This window comes from Melanostigma gelatinosum (assembly GCF_949748355.1).
Source record: "Melanostigma gelatinosum genome assembly, chromosome: 21".
NCBI lineage: Eukaryota > Metazoa > Chordata > Actinopteri > Perciformes > Zoarcidae > Melanostigma > Melanostigma gelatinosum.
Window position 1 is genome coordinate 19,217,963 of NC_136654.1, and position 18,656 is coordinate 19,236,618.

An 18,656-nucleotide genomic window follows, 5' to 3' on the forward strand; every position below is an offset into this window, starting at 1 on the left:
TCCAAAACAAGCATGAAGTACTATTTGGGATTATTTTATTAAGGAACATACAGCACTTCTTATTAAACATTAAATGGGTGAGAACATGCAGAGGACACTTTCAACATTTCATTTAAGGTTACGCCATTTAATTTAACTATTCTCCTGAATTTCCAGATGTTATGAAATCAAAGGCTATGACCAAATATCCCTTAATTGGCCAATCCATGTAATATGAAGGAATAAATGAAGCAGTATTTTATTATGTAAACATTGGTTTATAATTTAATTGCAGGCAATTTACCAAAAGCACAATTTTAGTTTCCACTTCGGTCCCTTTGGCTTCTTTAGGTACGCTCAGACGGGCGTGTGTATGAATGGTTAAGTGGGCTCGTTCTTGGATTGCAATTCAAGATTTTATTTATAGATTAAAGGATATACAATTATTTTCACGGCAGCTTGCTTTACCTTAATGTCTTATGCATTCTCCATTAGTCAATGTACAGTTTGTCAGTCTTTTTTAAGTGCCTAGTGTACCTGAACGCGACAACTACACATTACAAAATATACTAATCTATTCAGATACTTCTTAAATACAAAGCAGCTTGTTTGATAATTTACAATTCCTCATATGACAGTGAACTCGTTAAAACATTCTCCCAACCCCCAAAAAACCGTAAAGATGAACATTAATTCATATGATTTAACAGTGGCAACTAGTGCAGTCTTTCAATATGGTACCTTCCTCTTCCTCTCACCATTGGTTGCTTTTAAAAGGTACATTCGTGCTAATTATACTTGGACACGAAAATAGGACGAATTGTAAAGTGTCATCAGCTGACGAGCCGCCCACAATATTAGACTTCACAGAGAGTATGGCCTCGAAATGAATGTTGAGCATGTCGTTTAAGCAAGAGTACCTATTTAAAGGCATGACATTCCTGAAAAAATATCTTTGCATGAAAACACCTTTTGTTTGAGATGATTTATAGTTATTTTCCCTCACCCATCCACTCTTAACTAAGCACCTTAAAATGAAACCACTTTAAAAACCTGTGGGAACTCAACCAGGCACCGAGTCTTGGTAAAAGAAGCGAGAGAGCTTAGTACTGCGCTCACTTCTTTCTAAGGCACTGTTCCTTATGTGGATCAGTCATTTGTGTGCACATGTCCCCGTGGCCCGACGCATGCTTGTTCTCTATGCACAGCTCACAGCTGGGATGATGGAGAGACCAACACTTCTCCCTCTTGTCCCGGCTGTATCCTCTTCTGAAGGAGGTTCCAAGCTTTCAGTACCTTCAAAATAAAAGACAGTGGGAGAATTATTTGACAGGAGTACATTTCTTTTTTTGTATTGAACAATCAAATGATTTGCTGTAGACCCTATTCTAGTGTTTGACCTGCTTCCGAGTGACCTCGGCCTCCCACAGCGTGCTGAGCACCACATTGGCGTGCGCTACTTGCTTGTCGTTGGACCACTGGCTCTGCAGACGCCGCAGGGCATCTTCTGCGGTCAAACCGTCTCGCTCCGATATCCTTAACACCGCCTGAGAGGGGGAGGGGTAACAAGGGGAGGGGGAGGGGTAACAAGGGGAGGGGGAGGGGTAACAAGGGGAGGCAGGTGGGTTCGGATAACGAGGTGTAGAATCCCAAATTTCACACTTTGCACCCACCCAGTGATACTTTCCAAAAACGCAAACTATGGATGACGCAGTGCGTGGTGATAGCCACACACACACACACACACACACACACACACACACACACACACACACACACACACACACACACACACACACACACACACACACACACACACACACACACACACACACACACACACACACACACACACCTACCTTCCTACAAAAACTCACGTCACCGTGGCATCGCTACATGACTCCATGCTTGTTCCACTGAGGACTGCAAGTACAATCATATTACCTCCTCCTCAGGGATGACCGTGACCCAGACCTCGTGGACCATGTCTGTCCAGCCGGCCTCCTGAAGAACGGCTGCATCCAACACGCAAACCTGCTTACCTGCCAAAAGATCACATGCACACAGGATAGAAAAGACTTTAACACCAGCAGCCTATATCCATAAATACTCGGGACATGTTCTAAAGTACTACGATTCATACATTTAAAACTTCATACCTTCCTCTCTGGCTTGGCTGATTCTGTTCTCCGCCAGAAGTGCAATCTCAGGCCACACGATGTCCGTTAGGGCTTTTAACCGCTCCTGCATGAACAAAAACAGCCCCTTTGGTAAATTGTCTGTACACAGTGGTGTATTCTTTGTTGTGATGCGCTGGAACACGATTAATACTTGTTTTATTACCTGGTTTCCAAAAACCTTTCTTCCTAAAGCACGTCTGTTGATGGTTTTATCTTCGTTCAGAAGATCTAAAAAGGGACAAAGAGAAAACTCATTCTTGCACTGAAACACCTGAGACTTCATGCATCTTAACATTTAACAGAAAAATTAAGCCGGATAGAGTGTGAGATATCATAAGGAGATAGATGACACATCTCTAACCACAGCCCAACCGGTCCTCCGCACACAAAGGTTTCCTCACCTGACCCGAATTCTTCAAGCACTCTGCAATAGGCTGCAGTGCCGGGCTGGTACACCTCATGGCCCAGCTTGTCACAGTCAATCCGGACGGCGCCTTCAGCCTCCAGCTGCCTGGCGATGGAGCTCTTCCCGCTGCCGCTGCCTCCCGTCAGGCCAATCACGTACGGAAGTGCAGCGAGGTGGGGCGTGTCCTAGTGCAGAGGAAACAGGAGATACATGGGCGCAGGGTACACACCCGAATACTGCAGCACTAAACATGAGAGCGTCAGGAATGTATGGGTGGAGGTGATGATAGGACGATAAACAAACAGCTCAGGCCTGCTCAGAGATACTCGCTGCAGAGGAGCTCATTGTATCTCTGATAAAAGTAATAATAATAACAATAATAATAATAATAATAATAACAATAATAATAAGCGTGGCCAAACAAATGTTCATTTCAGATTTTTCAGAGACCCAATCTGTTTCACATCTTCCTTTCCAGTAAACCTGCAAACTAATGAACTTAGTACTCCTAAAAAAAGACATTGTACTTTGGCATATCCCGGAAAGAAATGCTGTTACTTTTTTACCCGAATAAGACGGCTCCCGTTAGAACGGTTACGCATTAAGAGGTTTCTCGAGACAGATCTGTGTGCCTGCTACACAATGCTCCCCGTCACTTTCTCCATGAAAACACTTTCCCTCATCTGCTCAAAGGCTGCGAGAAAAAGCGAGTTCCATGTTTTGCTTCAGTGGGTGGAAACAAAAATCGAATGCAAGTTAGAGCATGATTTTGGGAATTACTTTTTGGTGGCTGGAGGCTGTGCAGAGCGGTTTTTTTTTTAAACATCTGAAAAGGAATTTAATTTCAACAGGAATGAAAAGGACTGATGAAGTTATATATATTTTTAACGTATAATCGAATTCAAATTGAACGAGATGTTTTCTTCTTCTTCGTCACAGGCAGACACTTTATTGAAAACTTGAATTGAATGAAATTAAATGCCAACCCTTTTAATGAGCTTTACATATGGAAAGAAAGAATAATGTTTTATTTCAATTATATGCATTATTTTGGTTGTTTTGCTACCATTATTAGTATCCTTTCTTTCTGTTTTAAATGACCTACTGTAGGCGGGGTAAGGAGGGTGCCCAGCAGTCGAGAGCGTAGACTGGAGGAGCTGATCTTCTCCTCCTCTGTCTCAGTGTGGTGGGCGTCTTTAAGCAGCTGGATCTCGTGGAGGATGAGAGGAGGAAGGCCCTGATTTAGGAAGCAGAGGACACAAAACATCAAATATGTGCACATGTGTATATCCGGGCTAGCGTCTCCTATATCTGGAAAAACAAGTTCCACCGCTGTCCCAGGATTAACTACAACTATCGCCTGTGCTTTCTTTACACTGCAATTCTTAAGACTCTCAGAATAGAACCTGGCATGAGATATGAGAACAGTTAAGTAATAAATCGTGCTGTGTGGAAAGCAACATTCGATGGCGTATGTCCTGACATGTACAAAAATAAAAGGACAGATCTACATTTAAACACATACACACAAACAAGTAGCGGAAAAACTAACTGCAGGAGGGTTAAAATGCTTAAAAAAAAGCTGGAAAAGGCGGCAACGCGTATCTGCGACTTCCTGACTCACGTTCTCAATGCGTTTCTTGTTGACAGCCTCGCCTCCCTTTCTAGTCTCCTCGCTGACCACAATGCACTGCAGCAAGGGGTCAACCACAGCAACTCCATAGGGGTCATCGAGGGGCATGATCTCCACCTGCAGTGAGGGTTTGATGTCTTGCAGGAACTCCTGTAGTCTCTGGGTCCGCAGCGAGTAGGGCTCCACCAGCTCCTTCAGCATTTTATCTAAAGCCGGGAAGAAACGGATGTTAGGGGGGGGCTGCCTCCTCATCATTAGCCTCAAAGACATTACATGAATACGCTTCCCTGAAATAGAATTACTGAAAATGAACAACTTACTTTTCAGCATTGCATGGTCACACACGCAAATAATGAACCTTCTATTGGCTAGCAGGCATGAGATGTTGAGCAGCGTCTTGTGGGCCCCATGGAGCCGGTCGAACGTCCCCCCTACCACCACGTCAGTGTAGGTCTGCATGGGTTCTGCCTCTTCTCCGGGCTCTTTCAGCCCCTCCCCGTCCTCCAGCGGCCTCACTAGCTGTGGGGGAAGCAGCACGGAGGGCAGGCCGGGGCTGCAGACGTAGCAGTGGCCCACGTACCTCTGCAGACACTGCATGACCTGGTGGGACTGACCCGGGTCCTGCAGAGGAAAGTCTGTCAGCACCACCTCCGGGGAGTGAGACAGAGATTGTGGCGTGGGGAAGGGGCAGTTTGGGGTCGCGGTCCCGCTGCAGGCAGCTGACTGAGTGCGGACGTTGGTCAGCAAAACACTGACATCCAGGTGCCCGCACACGTCAGCTGCATTGCTGTAAAGGCGGGAAATGAGCGTGGACAGGTCCACTGCCGGTGGGAGGAAAACCGGTCGGGGCTGGCTCCCACTCCCCAGGTTCAGCCCGGGGTGGAGGTGGACGTACAGCGTGCGCTCCACATACTGAGCGGCTGAGCTGAGCACGGGAGCGATGCGCAGGGGGAGGGTGTGGAGAGGAGACGTCAGCACAAGGATGCCCGTGCTGAACATGGACATGTTCCTGGCTGGTATCACAGGGAAGCGCAGTCGTCACAGTCTCTGCTGGGTCACTGTTGTAGAGTGGGTGAACTCTGGAAGGCACGGAAAGCGAAAGACAAGTCAAAAGACGGTATCAGACGAGGCTGTGATTTAAAAGAATGTTTGCTGTGCTAGCTGCCGGTACATAAATCTGGGATGTATTGTCACAGGGCCAAAAAGGAATATAAAGGCTGTAAAGGCGAGGTGGCTATTTTATTGTTACATTGTTGATATCTGCAGTGGGAAGTGGTGCTTGGGATATTTGGCTTGGTGGTGATATATTGTCTGAACAGTTTGGGAAACTGATATTGAGAAAATACCTATTGCTTGACATGCAAAGACATTTCTTTAAATCAAATACAGACTACACCATCAATAGATTTCAAAACAAAGATATAGGGATGCATATAGTTACATGTTGTTCATTGAATAAGTAATTATTTTGCTAATAAATACATGTTTTTATGACCCAACCATGTTTATTACTGCTGCATCACTATTGGCATGCTTGCAATACACTCTTGCAATGTCTCTGTGAGCCTTATGTTATGTTTACTTGGTGTGTTGGGTTGTGTGACTGGAATGATTTACTAGCTTTTCGAAGAGCTCTTATTTAAAACAGTCCGTTGAAGTCCCAACTCATTCATTACACTGTAACGAGTCAACAGGTTCACATTCCAGGAGAGACAGCGAGATCCTTCTTGTGGCACTGCCACCTCTGTGTCACTCAGTGTCAGTCTGTGGCACTCAGCGGCAGTCTGTGGCAGTTCAGCGGAAAGAGTCAGCTGTGGCAGGCGAGCATAGTTCGGACCCGTCAAGAAGCTGTGGAGCTGAGGGGGCGGAGCCACATTTCCTGAGACATTTCCTGAGAACACCCATTGTTGTTACGACAGATCAGCTTCCATAAATCAATTTTCCATTTTGTTGCAAAACCAGCAAAATAAAATGAATGAGAAACAAAAAAGTACAACATACTTACTCTAAGGATGCATACAGAGAACAGGGGGCTCCGGTGACTCAACTAAAATCATAAAACTGATTTATGGAAGCTGATCTGTCAACAACAATGGGTGTTCTCAGGAAATGTGGCTCCGCCCCCTCAGCTCCGCAGCTTCTTGACGGGTGCCGAACTATGCTCGCCTGCCACAGAGTGCCGCTGAGTGCCGCAGACTGCCGCTGAGTGACGCAGACTGCCGCTGAGTGACGCAGACTGACGCTGAGTGACGCTGAGTGACACAGACTGACGCTGAGTGACACAGACTGACTCTGAGTGACACAGAGGTGCCAGTGACACAAGAAGGATCTCGGCCCTGCACCATTCCAGCCCGTTAAACCCTGAGGCAACAGTGTGAAGCCATTCTGCAATGACACTCATCATTGCTACAGAAGTTAAGTAGCTTCAAAACAGCATACAGTTCCAGAAGTAGTCGATTATAAGTAGATGATTAACGTTAGCTAAGTAAATAAAACTGCTCGTTATTCTCTCTACTCCTCATTCTGCAAACAAGGAAACTAACTGACCATAAACCGGACCACCGTTCAAAGTCGTAGCTAGCTAGCCACATAGTACGACCATCACATTGCCTGTTAAAAAAATGCACTAACAATGTTGTTTGCAAAGTGATCTTGCGGGATAAACATTGAGAAAGATGCGCATCATTATCAGGCCTAAGCTGAGACAACGGAGCAGTTTTGTGTGTAATTACAAACAACATTCCTTCTTATTGAGCAGGTTCGTTCAGAAGTGACAATCTGGCAGAGTAGCGTGAGTTTACCTGTGCGGAAGTGTGGAGAACGGACTTAAAGCGATGTGTTACACTATAACATGTCCCAACATCTACTGAATAAGTCCTCTTCCTGATACTCTTCAACGAGGAGCTGTCTTGTCGCACAGCTGTAAACAGACCCACTGGCGGAAGTCACTCACGAATGTACTGGCTTGGATTATCACGTGATGTTTTATGGATTGGTTTAGGGTTAAAGCTGGGGAGTCTGGGACATATAGTCATTTAAACTGCTACCGGGGAGGTATCGGAAACAAGTATTTTACTAAATGTCTCCCGCAGCTCTCACACTTGTTAGTGCATTAACAGTAGACTGGTCCATACAGAACAATAACAGTCTTAATATAAAACAATACTTTTCTTGACAGATGAGGCAGATAAAAACACAATAACAGTCAAAGTAAAAAGATGAAACAAATTAAATATATAAATAACTAATAGTCTGGTGACGAAAGTGTATTTTTTTTTTATGTCATACACACTCACGTTTTTTCCCCAACTTATTTCCTTTTACAAAACAAAGCACACACCTGTTAAGACGAGACAACGTTCAGACCGGTTGTTCCAAAGCAATGGCTTAGGTTTCCGAGAAACTTCAAATTCCTGTTTGAGGTCGTCAGGCTGTGCACTGTAAGTGTATTTGGCATGTATTGGAATCAAAGTTATATTATGCAAAGGTTTAGTAACAAGTTCTATCTTACATGCTATGGCAAATCCTCCTAGTGCATACTTTTGTTTATGTACTACGCATACTTAATAAGTTAGCAGCAATCACCACATCAACGGAAATCAAACATGATTGACTTGCCTGACATCAGACAGGTGGAATTTTCCAAAGAAAAAAAAAAATAGAGATTAAAAACACGTAATTGTGTATTCAGGAGTTTAGGGTTAAGGTTAATTTAGGAGCACTTTCTGATTACATGTGGTTAATGGAAGCGAAATAGGGGATGAAAATGTAAGACCATGGAATTACGTTAAAATGACTAAAATAAATGCATACGAATCCTAAACTCATGTGGAACACTAACAAATAAATAAATGCCAAGTTAATGTGTTAAATTAAGCCTGAGGCACTTTAATATGCATTAAAACAATTTATAGTAATCACAAGGATAGAGGAATATTTTTTTAATTTTAAATTCATAGTTTGAGGCCAACAATTTTTACAAAAATAATAAAAAGAAATTAAGTGTTATCTCCATACTGTAGAAAGAGTTGTATGAAGACGTCCCGGGGTTAGCTGGGCAGAGGCATTGCATAATTAGCAAAAAACAGACCACAACACAAGTAAAAACGACAGATTCAAGTAAAAAGTCATGTAATTACAATGAAGTCACATTAAAGCCTGGTGGCAATTCTTGGAAATTAAGACTCTTGCTGGGTTTCACTGTTGGTCAGAGGAGTCAAACTGAAGCCATGGGACCAGTCCCTCTCATGAGCTCTGGAGTCCTCTCCTCGGTGAACTATGTTGTCATTAAAAAATTCAAGTTGGTATTGAAGGTGTGAGAAGTTTGAATCAAAGTATGAACTTCTTGATGATGAGCCTGCAGCTCCAGGCATGACATCGTCAGTGGATGTGCGTTTATGAACACGGACAGAACACCCATTGTTCAGTTTAACTCCCCTGCTCTACATAAAGCCAAGTATGTTAGTTTGCTTTCTTATCGCTGGTGCTATCGCTGGCAGCTGTGTCATAATGGCACTTCTCCACACAACGCCTTGGAAACCATCCCCTTACACGCTCTCCCCCTGAAAGCCAAAAAACGGACAGAAAGGATCTGTTACACACTTGTTTCGATGAATTAAAAAAATGAATTAAGTCAAACCACATCTCACCGCTTATATGCCCCTCATTCAAAACTTTATCTCCATACATCCACCATCTAGAGAGAAAGAAAAACATTAATTCGGAGAATTCTAACGGACAAAACACAATGCTGGTACATTAACTTCAGACTACAACAAATGCATAAAAAGGGTCTTTTCTCCGAGTTGTATTAGTTTCTGACTCTAGGAAAGTGGAAAAAACTGTAAAATTCCCCAAAACAGTTTTCTCGTTCACCAAATTAATGAGAAAACACATTTAGCCGATTTAATGTGATCTTCTATTGACAACCAATGTATTAATCACAATTTTTTCACTTCCAGTCTCCCTGGGAAGGCCTCCCACTTTAAAAATCTCTGTTCTGGACAAACAACCACGATGGTCGTAGTTTCTGTTCAGCCTGAATGAACTCACTTGGTGCCACGAGTGGCCAGGATGGTGTCCCCCCTGTTGAGGGGGATCCTGGGCTCCTCGGTGCAGGGGGTTCTGAAAAAGGTTTGGAGACCTTTGCTCAGAGGGCAGCACGCTCCGTTATAGTCCTCCACTGCCCGGTACTGGACCTGCTAGCCGAGGCATACAACATATCTGGTTATTCTACTGCTCTGACCACAACCTGAACTCAGACGAGACGCAAGTGTGTGTTTATAAAGTCGTGGTCTTTAATCTTAATGCATTCAAACATCTGACAGCATTTCGGACAATCTGTGTTCCATATTAGTGGTTTTTTTTTTTTAAAGTACAGCCAGTAGCCTTTGTGGCATGAAGACAAATGTATTAAATCAACACCACATTGATGTCACAAGACACATCTGACAGGTACTTACACTTCTCACTCGCTTATCAGCTTTCTGCTTCAGTTGCTCAATCTGTTTAAAGAGGGACAAGACAATTCACGTCCCTGTTGTTCGGCAATGTACTTTACATTGCAACAGGAAAAGTGTCAAGAGCAGGACTTACAATACCAACTGCTTCTAAAACATTCTACAAATTAAAGATAATTCATCATCAAACATGCGAAGAAGAACAGTATCAGAAAAAAATCTAAAAAACAGCATTGAATGCATTACCCGACTCAACGACAAACTGAACCTACAGTTAAGGTGTGCTGGTGACACTTGGGATGGACCGGCCATTCGATGCCATCACCCTTGGGCGTCCCTGACCACGTGAACACTTGCTTGAAGTTCAGCCAGCGGGTGCCGAGGTCGTAAGGGAAGGTGAAGTCCTCCCCTGTTTGGTAGTGCTGTATTCTGTCTTTGGCCTAGTGGGAGACATCAGGGAACGGTTGTGTGCGTGTGTGTCAATGGGATTGTGTGGGCGGGCTGGTGTCACGTTCCTGTAATTAGTCCGCTACATTGTGCGACAGATGGTCCTGGAACGTGTGTGGATTCGTCGTAAAAGTGACGAAAATTTTGTGTTCAAAACACGTTAATTATAAATCCCTAGCTGATCAAACAATAAAAAATACAAAAAGTCATCCGTCACAAATTACACTGACATCACAAAACAAAGAAATCAAAAGAGACATCCTGACCTTTTCCTCGATCCAGGACTCGATCGAGGTCTTATTTCGGAGGATGACTTTTATCTGAAAAGGACAGACTATTTCAATATAATAAATGCTTGGCTTTGAATTGTTAATGCTGAACTGCCAATGTTAAATCGCCAACAGCTTGTGTGAATCGTAAACAGCAATGAAAAGAAACGTACCTGGATGAAGAAAAGCATGCCAACGGCAATAGTGGTGCCCAGTGCCAAGCCTAAGGCAAAGAGTGTGGCAGCAAAGGCGGGCACACTGAACGGCATGAGGGGCTGGAATTGACGCACAGCGCTCATATCAATCTTCACGGTGCTCCACCCAAATGATATCTGCAGTGAGGAGAAAGAACACAGCTTGTCATGTGTCAGTATCAATGATAAACGCTGCGGTGGTAATAGGCCGTCAAAAAGCATGGTGTGGTGCGGTAGGGAGACTACTGACCCTCTCGTATAGCTGCGTGTACATGGTCATGATGAAGATGATGGCAGCGTGTGAGCAGCCCAGTGGAGCAAACAGCAAGAAGCTGGTGAAGTAGGCGTGGTTCTGCTGGCCGCAGCAGTTGTTGATCCAGGGGCAATGGTGGTCCATCTTCATCACGCACCTGGGGGAGGGGGAGGCAGAGGAGGAGTGTCGGGGGAATTGACTGGTTGTTTGGGAGGACAAAGAGTGACAGGTTCTTTCAAAAAAAAAAAATTTGGATTTATCTATTTAACATCACATAGATCACAGGCAGATCTACAAAGCAGATTATGTGATGCGTCTTTGTGCAGCCTGTGAAGTGCTGAACAGAGGTTTCACAGCACTGCATGGGCAGAAGAACCATGGACGAGCCACGTACGCGCACAAGCCAGCTCCAGTTTGGTGCTCCAGTGATTTTTCGAGCCAAATTAGTGCTGTCCATGTGCGCTTTTATCTTCTTTAAGTCCATCACACACAGATGAGAGACAACATAATCTTACTTTCGTAATAAATACACCTACCTGTTACACTTGCGACAATGGTGGGACCTGGGGGCCTTGCACCCGTGGCAAACTCTGCAGTACTGTAGGTACTGGGCATCCTGTTGAGTCTCCTGTTTCGGGATAAACAAATAAGTAAAATTTCTTGAAGTAACATCTTTTCTATGATTAATGGTTTCACTCTATGTTTATGTTGCGGACATGGTTCCAACCTGTTCTTTATTCTATCTACATGAACAAACAGGTCATAAGCCTTTATCCTTATTGAGAAGCCTTACTGGTTTCCAGCCAAGAGGAATGTATCCAGGTCCAACAAACACAGCATTGAAGTAGTTGTAGAGGATGAGGACAGTCCAGTTGAGAAGCATGATGAAGTTGATGCTACCTCCTGTAGTGTCTAGCGGCCAGTACCAGATAATGGAGTCCAGAATTGCCATGGTGGAGCATATCGCAATGACAGACAGGGCTATGATCGGACCCCAGTGGCACAATCTTCGAACCTCATGGAGGTTCTGAAATGTCACTAAAGTTGACAGGAAATTCATCTTTCAAGCCACAAGGTAAGTTGTAGTATTTTGGTTGAGTTCCTGAAATGTATCGACGAGTTACTTTTTTTCCCCCTCAGCTATTTTGCAAAGTCAGCGGTGCAGATGACGCACATATTTTTGCTCGTCTTCTGAGTACCCAGCAGCTGGCCTGGTCTTGGGTCACTGGGGCTCTCCGTGTCCCATTGGTTCTTGCCCTGGCAAAGAGCAGCATCCTCTCCTGCCAATCTTCAGAGCACACTAGCCTTGTGACGGACCCAAATTCCCCATCTAAGAGAAAGAGGGAGACATTTTAAAACATCCATGATCGATCGCTCAATCTAACGTCATCTATCAAGTGACCAAGTTTGCCTAACATTCGTCTGTACACACCAAGTTGTCAGTTTAAGCACACACCTAAACTAATGCAGTCAAATATAACTGCCCTGCTATAAATCATACTTTCATGGAGGTTTTATAATGTTATTAAGAGAGGTTTTGATTGAACATTTTGGAGATGTTGAACAGTATTCAGATATTTCCAATACTTTAATCTCATTGACATGAATGAGGAAGAACGGATGCTATATTTCTCCCACTCTAATATTTTAATAGTAACGCGACGCTGATTGTTACAACTTTACTGTCATATTGCGATGTTATCGATCAGTAACTTTCGGAGATAACTAACGATAGCTTTAACAAGTAGCTTATTAGCTACTTAAAGCCAACTAAACGGGAGCACATGACACACTAAAGCAGCTCGGGGTGTATTTCTTCATTAACTCTCACTAGGTGCACAGCCATAGCATTTACCCACCAAACTAATAAACTTAAAGCTAGCTAATTCGCATTTGAAAAAGCATCGCATTGCAGCGTTAGTTATATGTATGCGTTACAATGACACTGCTTTGCTAAGAAATATAAAACAAAAACATTTTGATTCGGTTTTGCACCATAGCTAACAGTAGCTAGCTAGCTAGCTTGTTAGCCAGCTTGACGAGACTATCGGCTGGATTACTGCCACAATGTGCAACATGGAAACACGGATGATAAGGCATTTTAAAGAGATGTCGATTGTTTAGTGGTACACGTATATTCACATGTTGTATGGAGGGAGAGAAAAACTGTCACTTTAAATTACCAACCTGTCCACTTCCTTGATTTTTTCTTCAATTTCTACTGTGTACAGAGAGGAACCTTTCTCATGGAGTCTCAGCAAATATTACCCTCAACCCCTTGTGGACATTTTTAAAATCTAAGATAATTGTCACTCAACCATCAAATAATTCACAAAAATAATCTAACACTATTTCTCCACGTTCGGCAAAATAAAGCCCAACTGACATGTTCTATTCACTAGCTTGCTGATTCATTTTCCGTGTCGGAAAAATAAACATAAAGTCATGTTCCTTGTCGAGCACGTTATACTGTGACTCAAGGAAGAGACTCCATTCGGGACTTGTTGTTATTATCCTGAGCTAACCCAAGAAAGCCCCCTGTTTTAAAGCCTAAACGTCAACATGTCTTCAGACTTTGAAGCCTACGAGCAGGACTTTGGAACCATTACAGCAGAAGTCACGAACAAAATTGGCAGAATCCCCAAACTAAGTGGAGGTGAGGCAGTAACAACTTAAATCAATTAGCTGGAGAGGCTGAGCTGGAGCTAGCTATCAGTTAGCTGGCATTCATCAGCTGAGAAGGCTAGCTAACGTTGGCTGGTGTAGCCTGCTGTACTTGTGTTAGTTCATCCATTTACCGTATTGTCTTCGTGTAAAAGATGTATCGCACTAAGGTGAACCGCTTATGTAAGAGGACGAATCACGTGTCGAGGGTTGGCTTAATGGCATGGCTTGTCTTTAATGGATTTAGACAAAATGAAAGTGTAACACTGTGCTTCGTGGCAAATATATGTTTTCCAGTAGTTGCAACCAATATCTTGTGTAGTAGCTTTTATTGACACCTTTTAAGACAAATAATAGGATATTACATATAGCAATCTACAACAATCTGTGAGGAGTCCCACACAGAATGTTTTCTTTTATTATATGGTTTGTTTCTTGTTCATCTATCTAATATTGTTTTCATATTTAGGTCACAAATGATAATTAAAGAGTGTTGCAGACGAACAGTTGATTGTAGCATAGTAATTGCAGGATACAGTAATACAGACTGCACAGAATTCCTTTCCCCAATTAAGATGTGTCTCTCAAAGTGGCGCTGATGCACCTGTTTTACTCAGCCTGTTATATCTTCTAAACGTTGTTCCTATTGTCCTGAAGCTTTATTGATCAGCTTCCATTGTTGGACAATCATCATGCTGTCATGGCATATTTTTACCCGATATTTTCACATTCAAACACGTTCCTCTTCTTTCCCCTGCTGCATCTATTGGGCCATTTAAAAACGTACATTATCTCTGAGCAGCTCTTGTGCCGGTATCACACTGTTGTGCACTGTAGCTTTCTTGTTCTTGTGAAGACCTGTCCCTATTTACACAGATCAAAATACTGCGTAAGCACTGCCTAATCAATCACAGTTGGTAGTGGGGGTAAAATAGTCATCAAGTTTGCAATTTTCAAAATATGTAAAATTTTAAAAAATGGAGAAAGAGAGACTTTTCTGAATCTAACGGCCAGTTTTATTGCAGTGTGAAATACACTGCATGATATGATAAATATCAAGCCTATAGATATTATAAAGACTGCAGAATGTATGCAGTGGCCCTGGCTAAATTGTATTGGACACAACTGACTACTGCTTGTAGTTTTCTTTCAGCTTTGACTGCTAAAAACTCCAATCCATCCCTTACCTGGAAGAGTTATCTCCGACTTGCTCATTGGTTTTTCAAAGGGCCCTGCCTCACACACAACCTGGCCCAACTGAATGTTTCTGGTTTGGAAATTGGCATCCTTTTAAGCTTCATGGCGGCTCATTCCACAGTGTTATTCCACATTGCGTCCTCTTGCCATCTGTAGACTGTGTCAGAGTAAAGCCCATATGAATATGCACAAAGCCAGGAAATGCATTAGAACCACAAGTAGTTGTTCAATGTCTTCTGCCACCAACAGAATAGTTTACAGTGTAATTTAAATTCCCTTCCTTCTCATTAAGGGGTTTCTTCTTTCCTTTCTTAATTCCCTCTGGCTCTTCTTCCTGAAGTGGCTGAATTGTTTTTCTCGTGGTTTGACAGCCCTCCATTTAATACATTAATATAACTCCAGACAAAGGGCCTTTGTCATTGCTGTTGTTGTATCTCTCCATTTCACATGTGCACAATTGATGATAATAGCCAGGTTGTGTGCAAAGAATGCCCTTGACTGTCTCCATTTATGTAACAATCAAATGAATGTTTATATATTTATTTGTTACTTACTATCCCCCCCAAAATCTAAGGTTTATTCAGGACTATTTGAATACAAATACAATGAAATGTTAGCCCTTGTTCCATGAAACATCAATGCCATTTTTTCACCTTTGAGTCTCTATGGAAAGAGATCTCCTGTCAATCATTGCAACTCAAATAGAATTTAAAATGATTTATTTGCCAAGCCCTACTTCTTCTTTGTTTGCCTTACTTCTGTGTACAAAACTTCTCATCCGTAAATATCCATATATATTTCACAGCTCTCCAGAGTTAGAGCCGGAGAGCTCCTTCTCACCTCTCAGCCTCTGGCTGTTTACTGTGTCGGCTGCGAGGTTGGACACAGGTTTTAAAAATGAATTTGAGGACCGGCAAAAGTTGGCCCGTGGTGCCTGAGAAATGAAAATGTTTGGCTGAGATTGTTTTGCAGTCCAACAACCAATAAATAGCCTTGTGATCTGCTCTGATCAAGTATATACAACAGATCTGAAAGGGAGTTGATTTAAAATACTTGAATTAAATAGTGCAGTAAGACTAAGCAGGTTTTCACACAGTGAAGTACACTTAAACCACCCAACACAGTAAATATGGTCTTTTTGTGTGTGCTGTCGATGGACACGATGCTGGATGAGCTGCTCACAGCTGGATCGAGTTAAAACTCTTAAATCTTAAAACAGTTTGTTTTTATCTTTGTAAGATTTCACCAGCAGTGAAAACATTCCAGTGTTGCAGTTTGACTGACGTCCATTGTTCTATGTATTTAATCCATTTCTTTGTTTTTAATAGATTTTTGCTTACCAACTACTAACCCAGTTTAATATGCTGATTTTAGCTTGTTGTGTATAGAATTATTATATAGTATGAATTTGGGACACGTGCAGACAGTCATAACTTACTGGTAACAGTTATTAGTAACATCTGTACTCTTCCTGCTACAAATCAACATCTGCTTTGAAAAATGTCTTTCCATATCATTGAAACAATTGAGACATTTTATATTTTTCTTGATATATAGGTTTAACGATGACTTGGTAATTAATCTAACTATACCTGCATTTCTTTATTTTTTCCTCCATTAAGATATGTTGTGTTCACGATGCTTCTCTCAAACATTTAATGCTCGATCGCTGAACTACCGGACCAGACTTCCACATTTCCCTGTGGGTTCACTCTCATGGCAAAGCTCTAATTTCAGAACAAAGACCAGTTTGTCTACGTGCACAAATGAAGTGGTCCTGTTGCCGCCTTAAATAACGACGGGGATGCACTGTGTGGTTTACGGGCGTCTTTGGAGCTCTTTGCAAGTCGTAATGAGTTTCAATGGGTGACGTGGAAGAGCAGCCACGATGCGTTAGTCATTCTGAGTGGGACTCATACTTCTGGCAAGTGAGCAAAGCTGACACCTCCCTTCCCTTTGAGTTGGCACGAGGTGTCTCACTGCTCCTCGACGGAAACCAACAAAGGCCTCATAGACGGCAATAACTAAGAGACATCAAATGTTGGCTCGTCGTGTAGAGAGAATGTGTAAATATATCTTCAAATGTGTCCGCGTGTGTTGTTTTTCCTCCCAGTCTTTCTTTCTTTCTCGCTCTCTCCCCACCCCCCCCTCTTCCCCCATGTTGCGGGGGAGTTAGGTTGTTGTCATGAAGCGCTGTTCTTCTGTCTGCTGATCAATATGTTGCTGTTTTTGCTCTCTTTCAGAGGAGAAGACGCAGCTGGTTCTAAATGTCGACAAACAGCTTGAAGAAGTCAGAGAGTTGGTACGTCTTTGATCAGTAATTTTCTCCTCTTCCCATTTCCTAAATAATGAATTTGTGGAATGAGGGAGGGGACAATTTTCCCTGGCACCAGACAACGGCACCTGTATTATCCTGGTGGTGACATGACATGCCGACACACACGCACTTCACATGGCGGAAAGGAGGCTTCCTCCTCACATGATTACTTTCCAGTAATCTGCTTTTAAGTGACACCCCTATGACACATTTCAAGCCATTATCTTGAGGTGGGAGTCTTCATGTTGCTGTTTAAGAATGAGCAAAGTCACCTGACAGAGACAAATTGTTGTCGCAGTTGTCTTGTTATGTCACGGTGATTAGTTTCCTCCAAATCCGCCTCACAGAGACCTGTCTAGCCACGCGTCAAATGTACGCTTACTACATTCAGGGTGACATCGTTGGGCCCGTGCTCGTCTGTATTTGATTGTGTGTATTTATTTACGGAACAGCCTTCCTCCCTCGCAACTTTTATCACGGCTGAGTGAAGCCAGCGGGAGGCTTTTTTCTCGTTACAATCAACACGGAGCGTATTAAAGTTAATGCCGCTGAAGTTGCACGTTTCAGGAAGTTTCATGTTTCCAGAGTTGACACAATTTCTATCTTGAGCAGATTCTTGTGGTAGGAATGCGACATTAACAGAAATGTATTGATGGTAAGAGAATGATCTTTGGAGGATCGGGAGGCCTAGAAGAAGCTCGATAACTCCATAAAGTTAAAAATGCACATTTCACCAGGTTGCACCGTGACATTATAATGTAAATTGGATCAGAATGTTAGTTTTGTGATGCATTATATCCCAAGTTGTAAATTTAAGTGTTAGCTAAGACCATTATTTTGTTAAATGATCTGAATAAACTGCTTGTTTTCAGCTGGAGCAGATGGACCTGGAGGCGCGTGAGATCCCCATCCAGAGCCGAGCCATGTACAACAGCCGACTGAAGAGCTACAAGCAGGAGATAGAGAAGCTCGAGAAAGACTTCGTAAGTACTTAAACACCTTCTTAAATCTTTCCGAAGGGTTGCTTCAATATTACAACTAAAGAAAGCACAAAATTATCTTTTTAACAGTGTGGTTTTCAAAATGTGCGTCTGTATGGAAACACCCTGTTTATGTACACGACATACTCTGGTTATATGTTGTCACCTTTTCAAATCCCTTGTGGTTTACATGCACATCCAATGTTTGCTCACGCAACCAAACTCCCTCTCTCTCTCTCTCACACACACACACACACACACACACACACACACACACACACACACACACACACACACACACAGAGCGCTCAGCGGTGCATCCACCGAGGTTAATTCCGAGTTCCGATTTGAACGTGTGTGTGTGTGTGTGTGTGTGTGTGTGTGTGTGTGTGTGTGTGTGTGTGTGTGTGTGTGTGTGTGTGTGTGTGTGTGTGTGTGTGTGTGTGTGTGTGTGTGTGTGTGTGTGTGTGTGTGTGTGTGTGTGTTGTTGCTGCAGAGTCTGGCCTTGTTTAGTGATTCATAAATCTCTGTCTTGTCTTGATCTCCAGCCTCTGTCAAAGCGTAATAAACAGCCCGGTCTTGTAGGTGCATTGCTTTTAGTCCACACTGTTGGCTATACCAACATGGCTCAAGATGTTTCACTTCATCAATAGTGTGATAAGAAATGAGTAATTATTG

General features: G+C 42.9%; 3 protein-coding genes across 9 annotated transcripts in view; 1 reads left to right on the forward strand and 2 right to left on the reverse strand.

Annotated features, from left to right (window-relative positions):
- Positions 1-18: 18 nt before the first annotated feature.
- Positions 19-7,139, reverse strand: coasy (CoA synthase). Its single transcript, XM_079293431.1, has 10 exons — positions 7,000-7,139; positions 4,519-5,277; positions 4,190-4,404; positions 3,671-3,802; positions 2,561-2,750; positions 2,323-2,387; positions 2,139-2,223; positions 1,924-2,021; positions 1,380-1,526; positions 19-1,275 (listed from the first exon to the last, which is right to left on the reverse strand). Exons 2-10 carry the CDS (start codon positions 5,201-5,203, stop codon positions 1,189-1,191), a joined length of 1,704 nt encoding a protein of 567 aa, XP_079149557.1. The 5' UTR covers positions 5,204-5,277; positions 7,000-7,139; the 3' UTR covers positions 19-1,188.
- A 993-nt stretch (positions 7,140-8,132) lies between these two features.
- Positions 8,133-13,090, reverse strand: zdhhc6 (zDHHC palmitoyltransferase 6). 2 transcript variants are annotated; one of them, XM_079293770.1, is made up of 11 exons: positions 13,008-13,090; positions 11,614-12,150; positions 11,357-11,448; positions 10,818-10,977; positions 10,547-10,705; positions 10,371-10,424; positions 9,930-10,097; positions 9,661-9,702; positions 9,251-9,396; positions 8,848-8,894; positions 8,133-8,760 (listed from the first exon to the last, which is right to left on the reverse strand). In XM_079293770.1, exons 2-11 carry the CDS (start codon positions 11,878-11,880, stop codon positions 8,660-8,662), a joined length of 1,236 nt encoding a protein of 411 aa, XP_079149896.1. In that variant the 5' UTR covers positions 11,881-12,150; positions 13,008-13,090; the 3' UTR covers positions 8,133-8,659. The 2 variants fall into 2 exon arrangements, with proteins under 2 accessions (XP_079149896.1, XP_079149895.1); XM_079293769.1 differs by having other exon boundaries at positions 9,251-9,399.
- A 236-nt stretch (positions 13,091-13,326) lies between these two features.
- vti1a (vesicle transport through interaction with t-SNAREs 1A) overlaps positions 13,327-18,656 on the forward strand; it is a 103,894-nt gene continuing 98,564 nt past the window's right edge. For all 6 annotated transcript variants that reach the window (XM_079293242.1, XM_079293241.1, XM_079293244.1 and 3 more), the window contains exons 1-3: positions 13,327-13,476; positions 16,925-16,983; positions 17,871-17,981. In XM_079293242.1, the coding sequence (XP_079149368.1) occupies positions 13,383-13,476; positions 16,925-16,983; positions 17,871-17,981 (264 nt within the window). In that variant the 5' untranslated portion in view covers positions 13,327-13,382. The remainder of the gene's footprint in view (positions 13,477-16,924; positions 16,984-17,870; positions 17,982-18,656) is intronic.

Coding starts and splice junctions, on each gene's coding strand:
- zdhhc6 (XM_079293769.1), bottom strand. CDS start 11,880: ATGAATTTCCTGTCAACTTTAGTGACATTTCAGAACCTCCATGAGGTT. Junction 10,098..10,370: donor AGTCCTGGATCGAGGAAAAG/GTCAGGATGTCT, acceptor GTCTCCCACTAG/GCCAAAGACAGAATACAGCA. Junction 8,895..9,250: donor CTGGCCACTCGTGGCACCAA/GTGAGTTCATTC, acceptor CTTTCTCTCTAG/ATGGTGGATGTATGGAGATA.
- coasy (XM_079293431.1), bottom strand. CDS start 5,203: ATGTCCATGTTCAGCACGGGCATCCTTGTGCTGACGTCTCCTCTCCAC. Junction 4,405..4,518: donor TGACCATGCAATGCTGAAAA/GTAAGTTGTTCA, acceptor TCCCGGCTTTAG/ATAAAATGCTGAAGGAGCTG. Junction 3,803..4,189: donor ACAAGAAACGCATTGAGAAC/GTGAGTCAGGAA, acceptor TTCCTAAATCAG/GGCCTTCCTCCTCTCATCCT.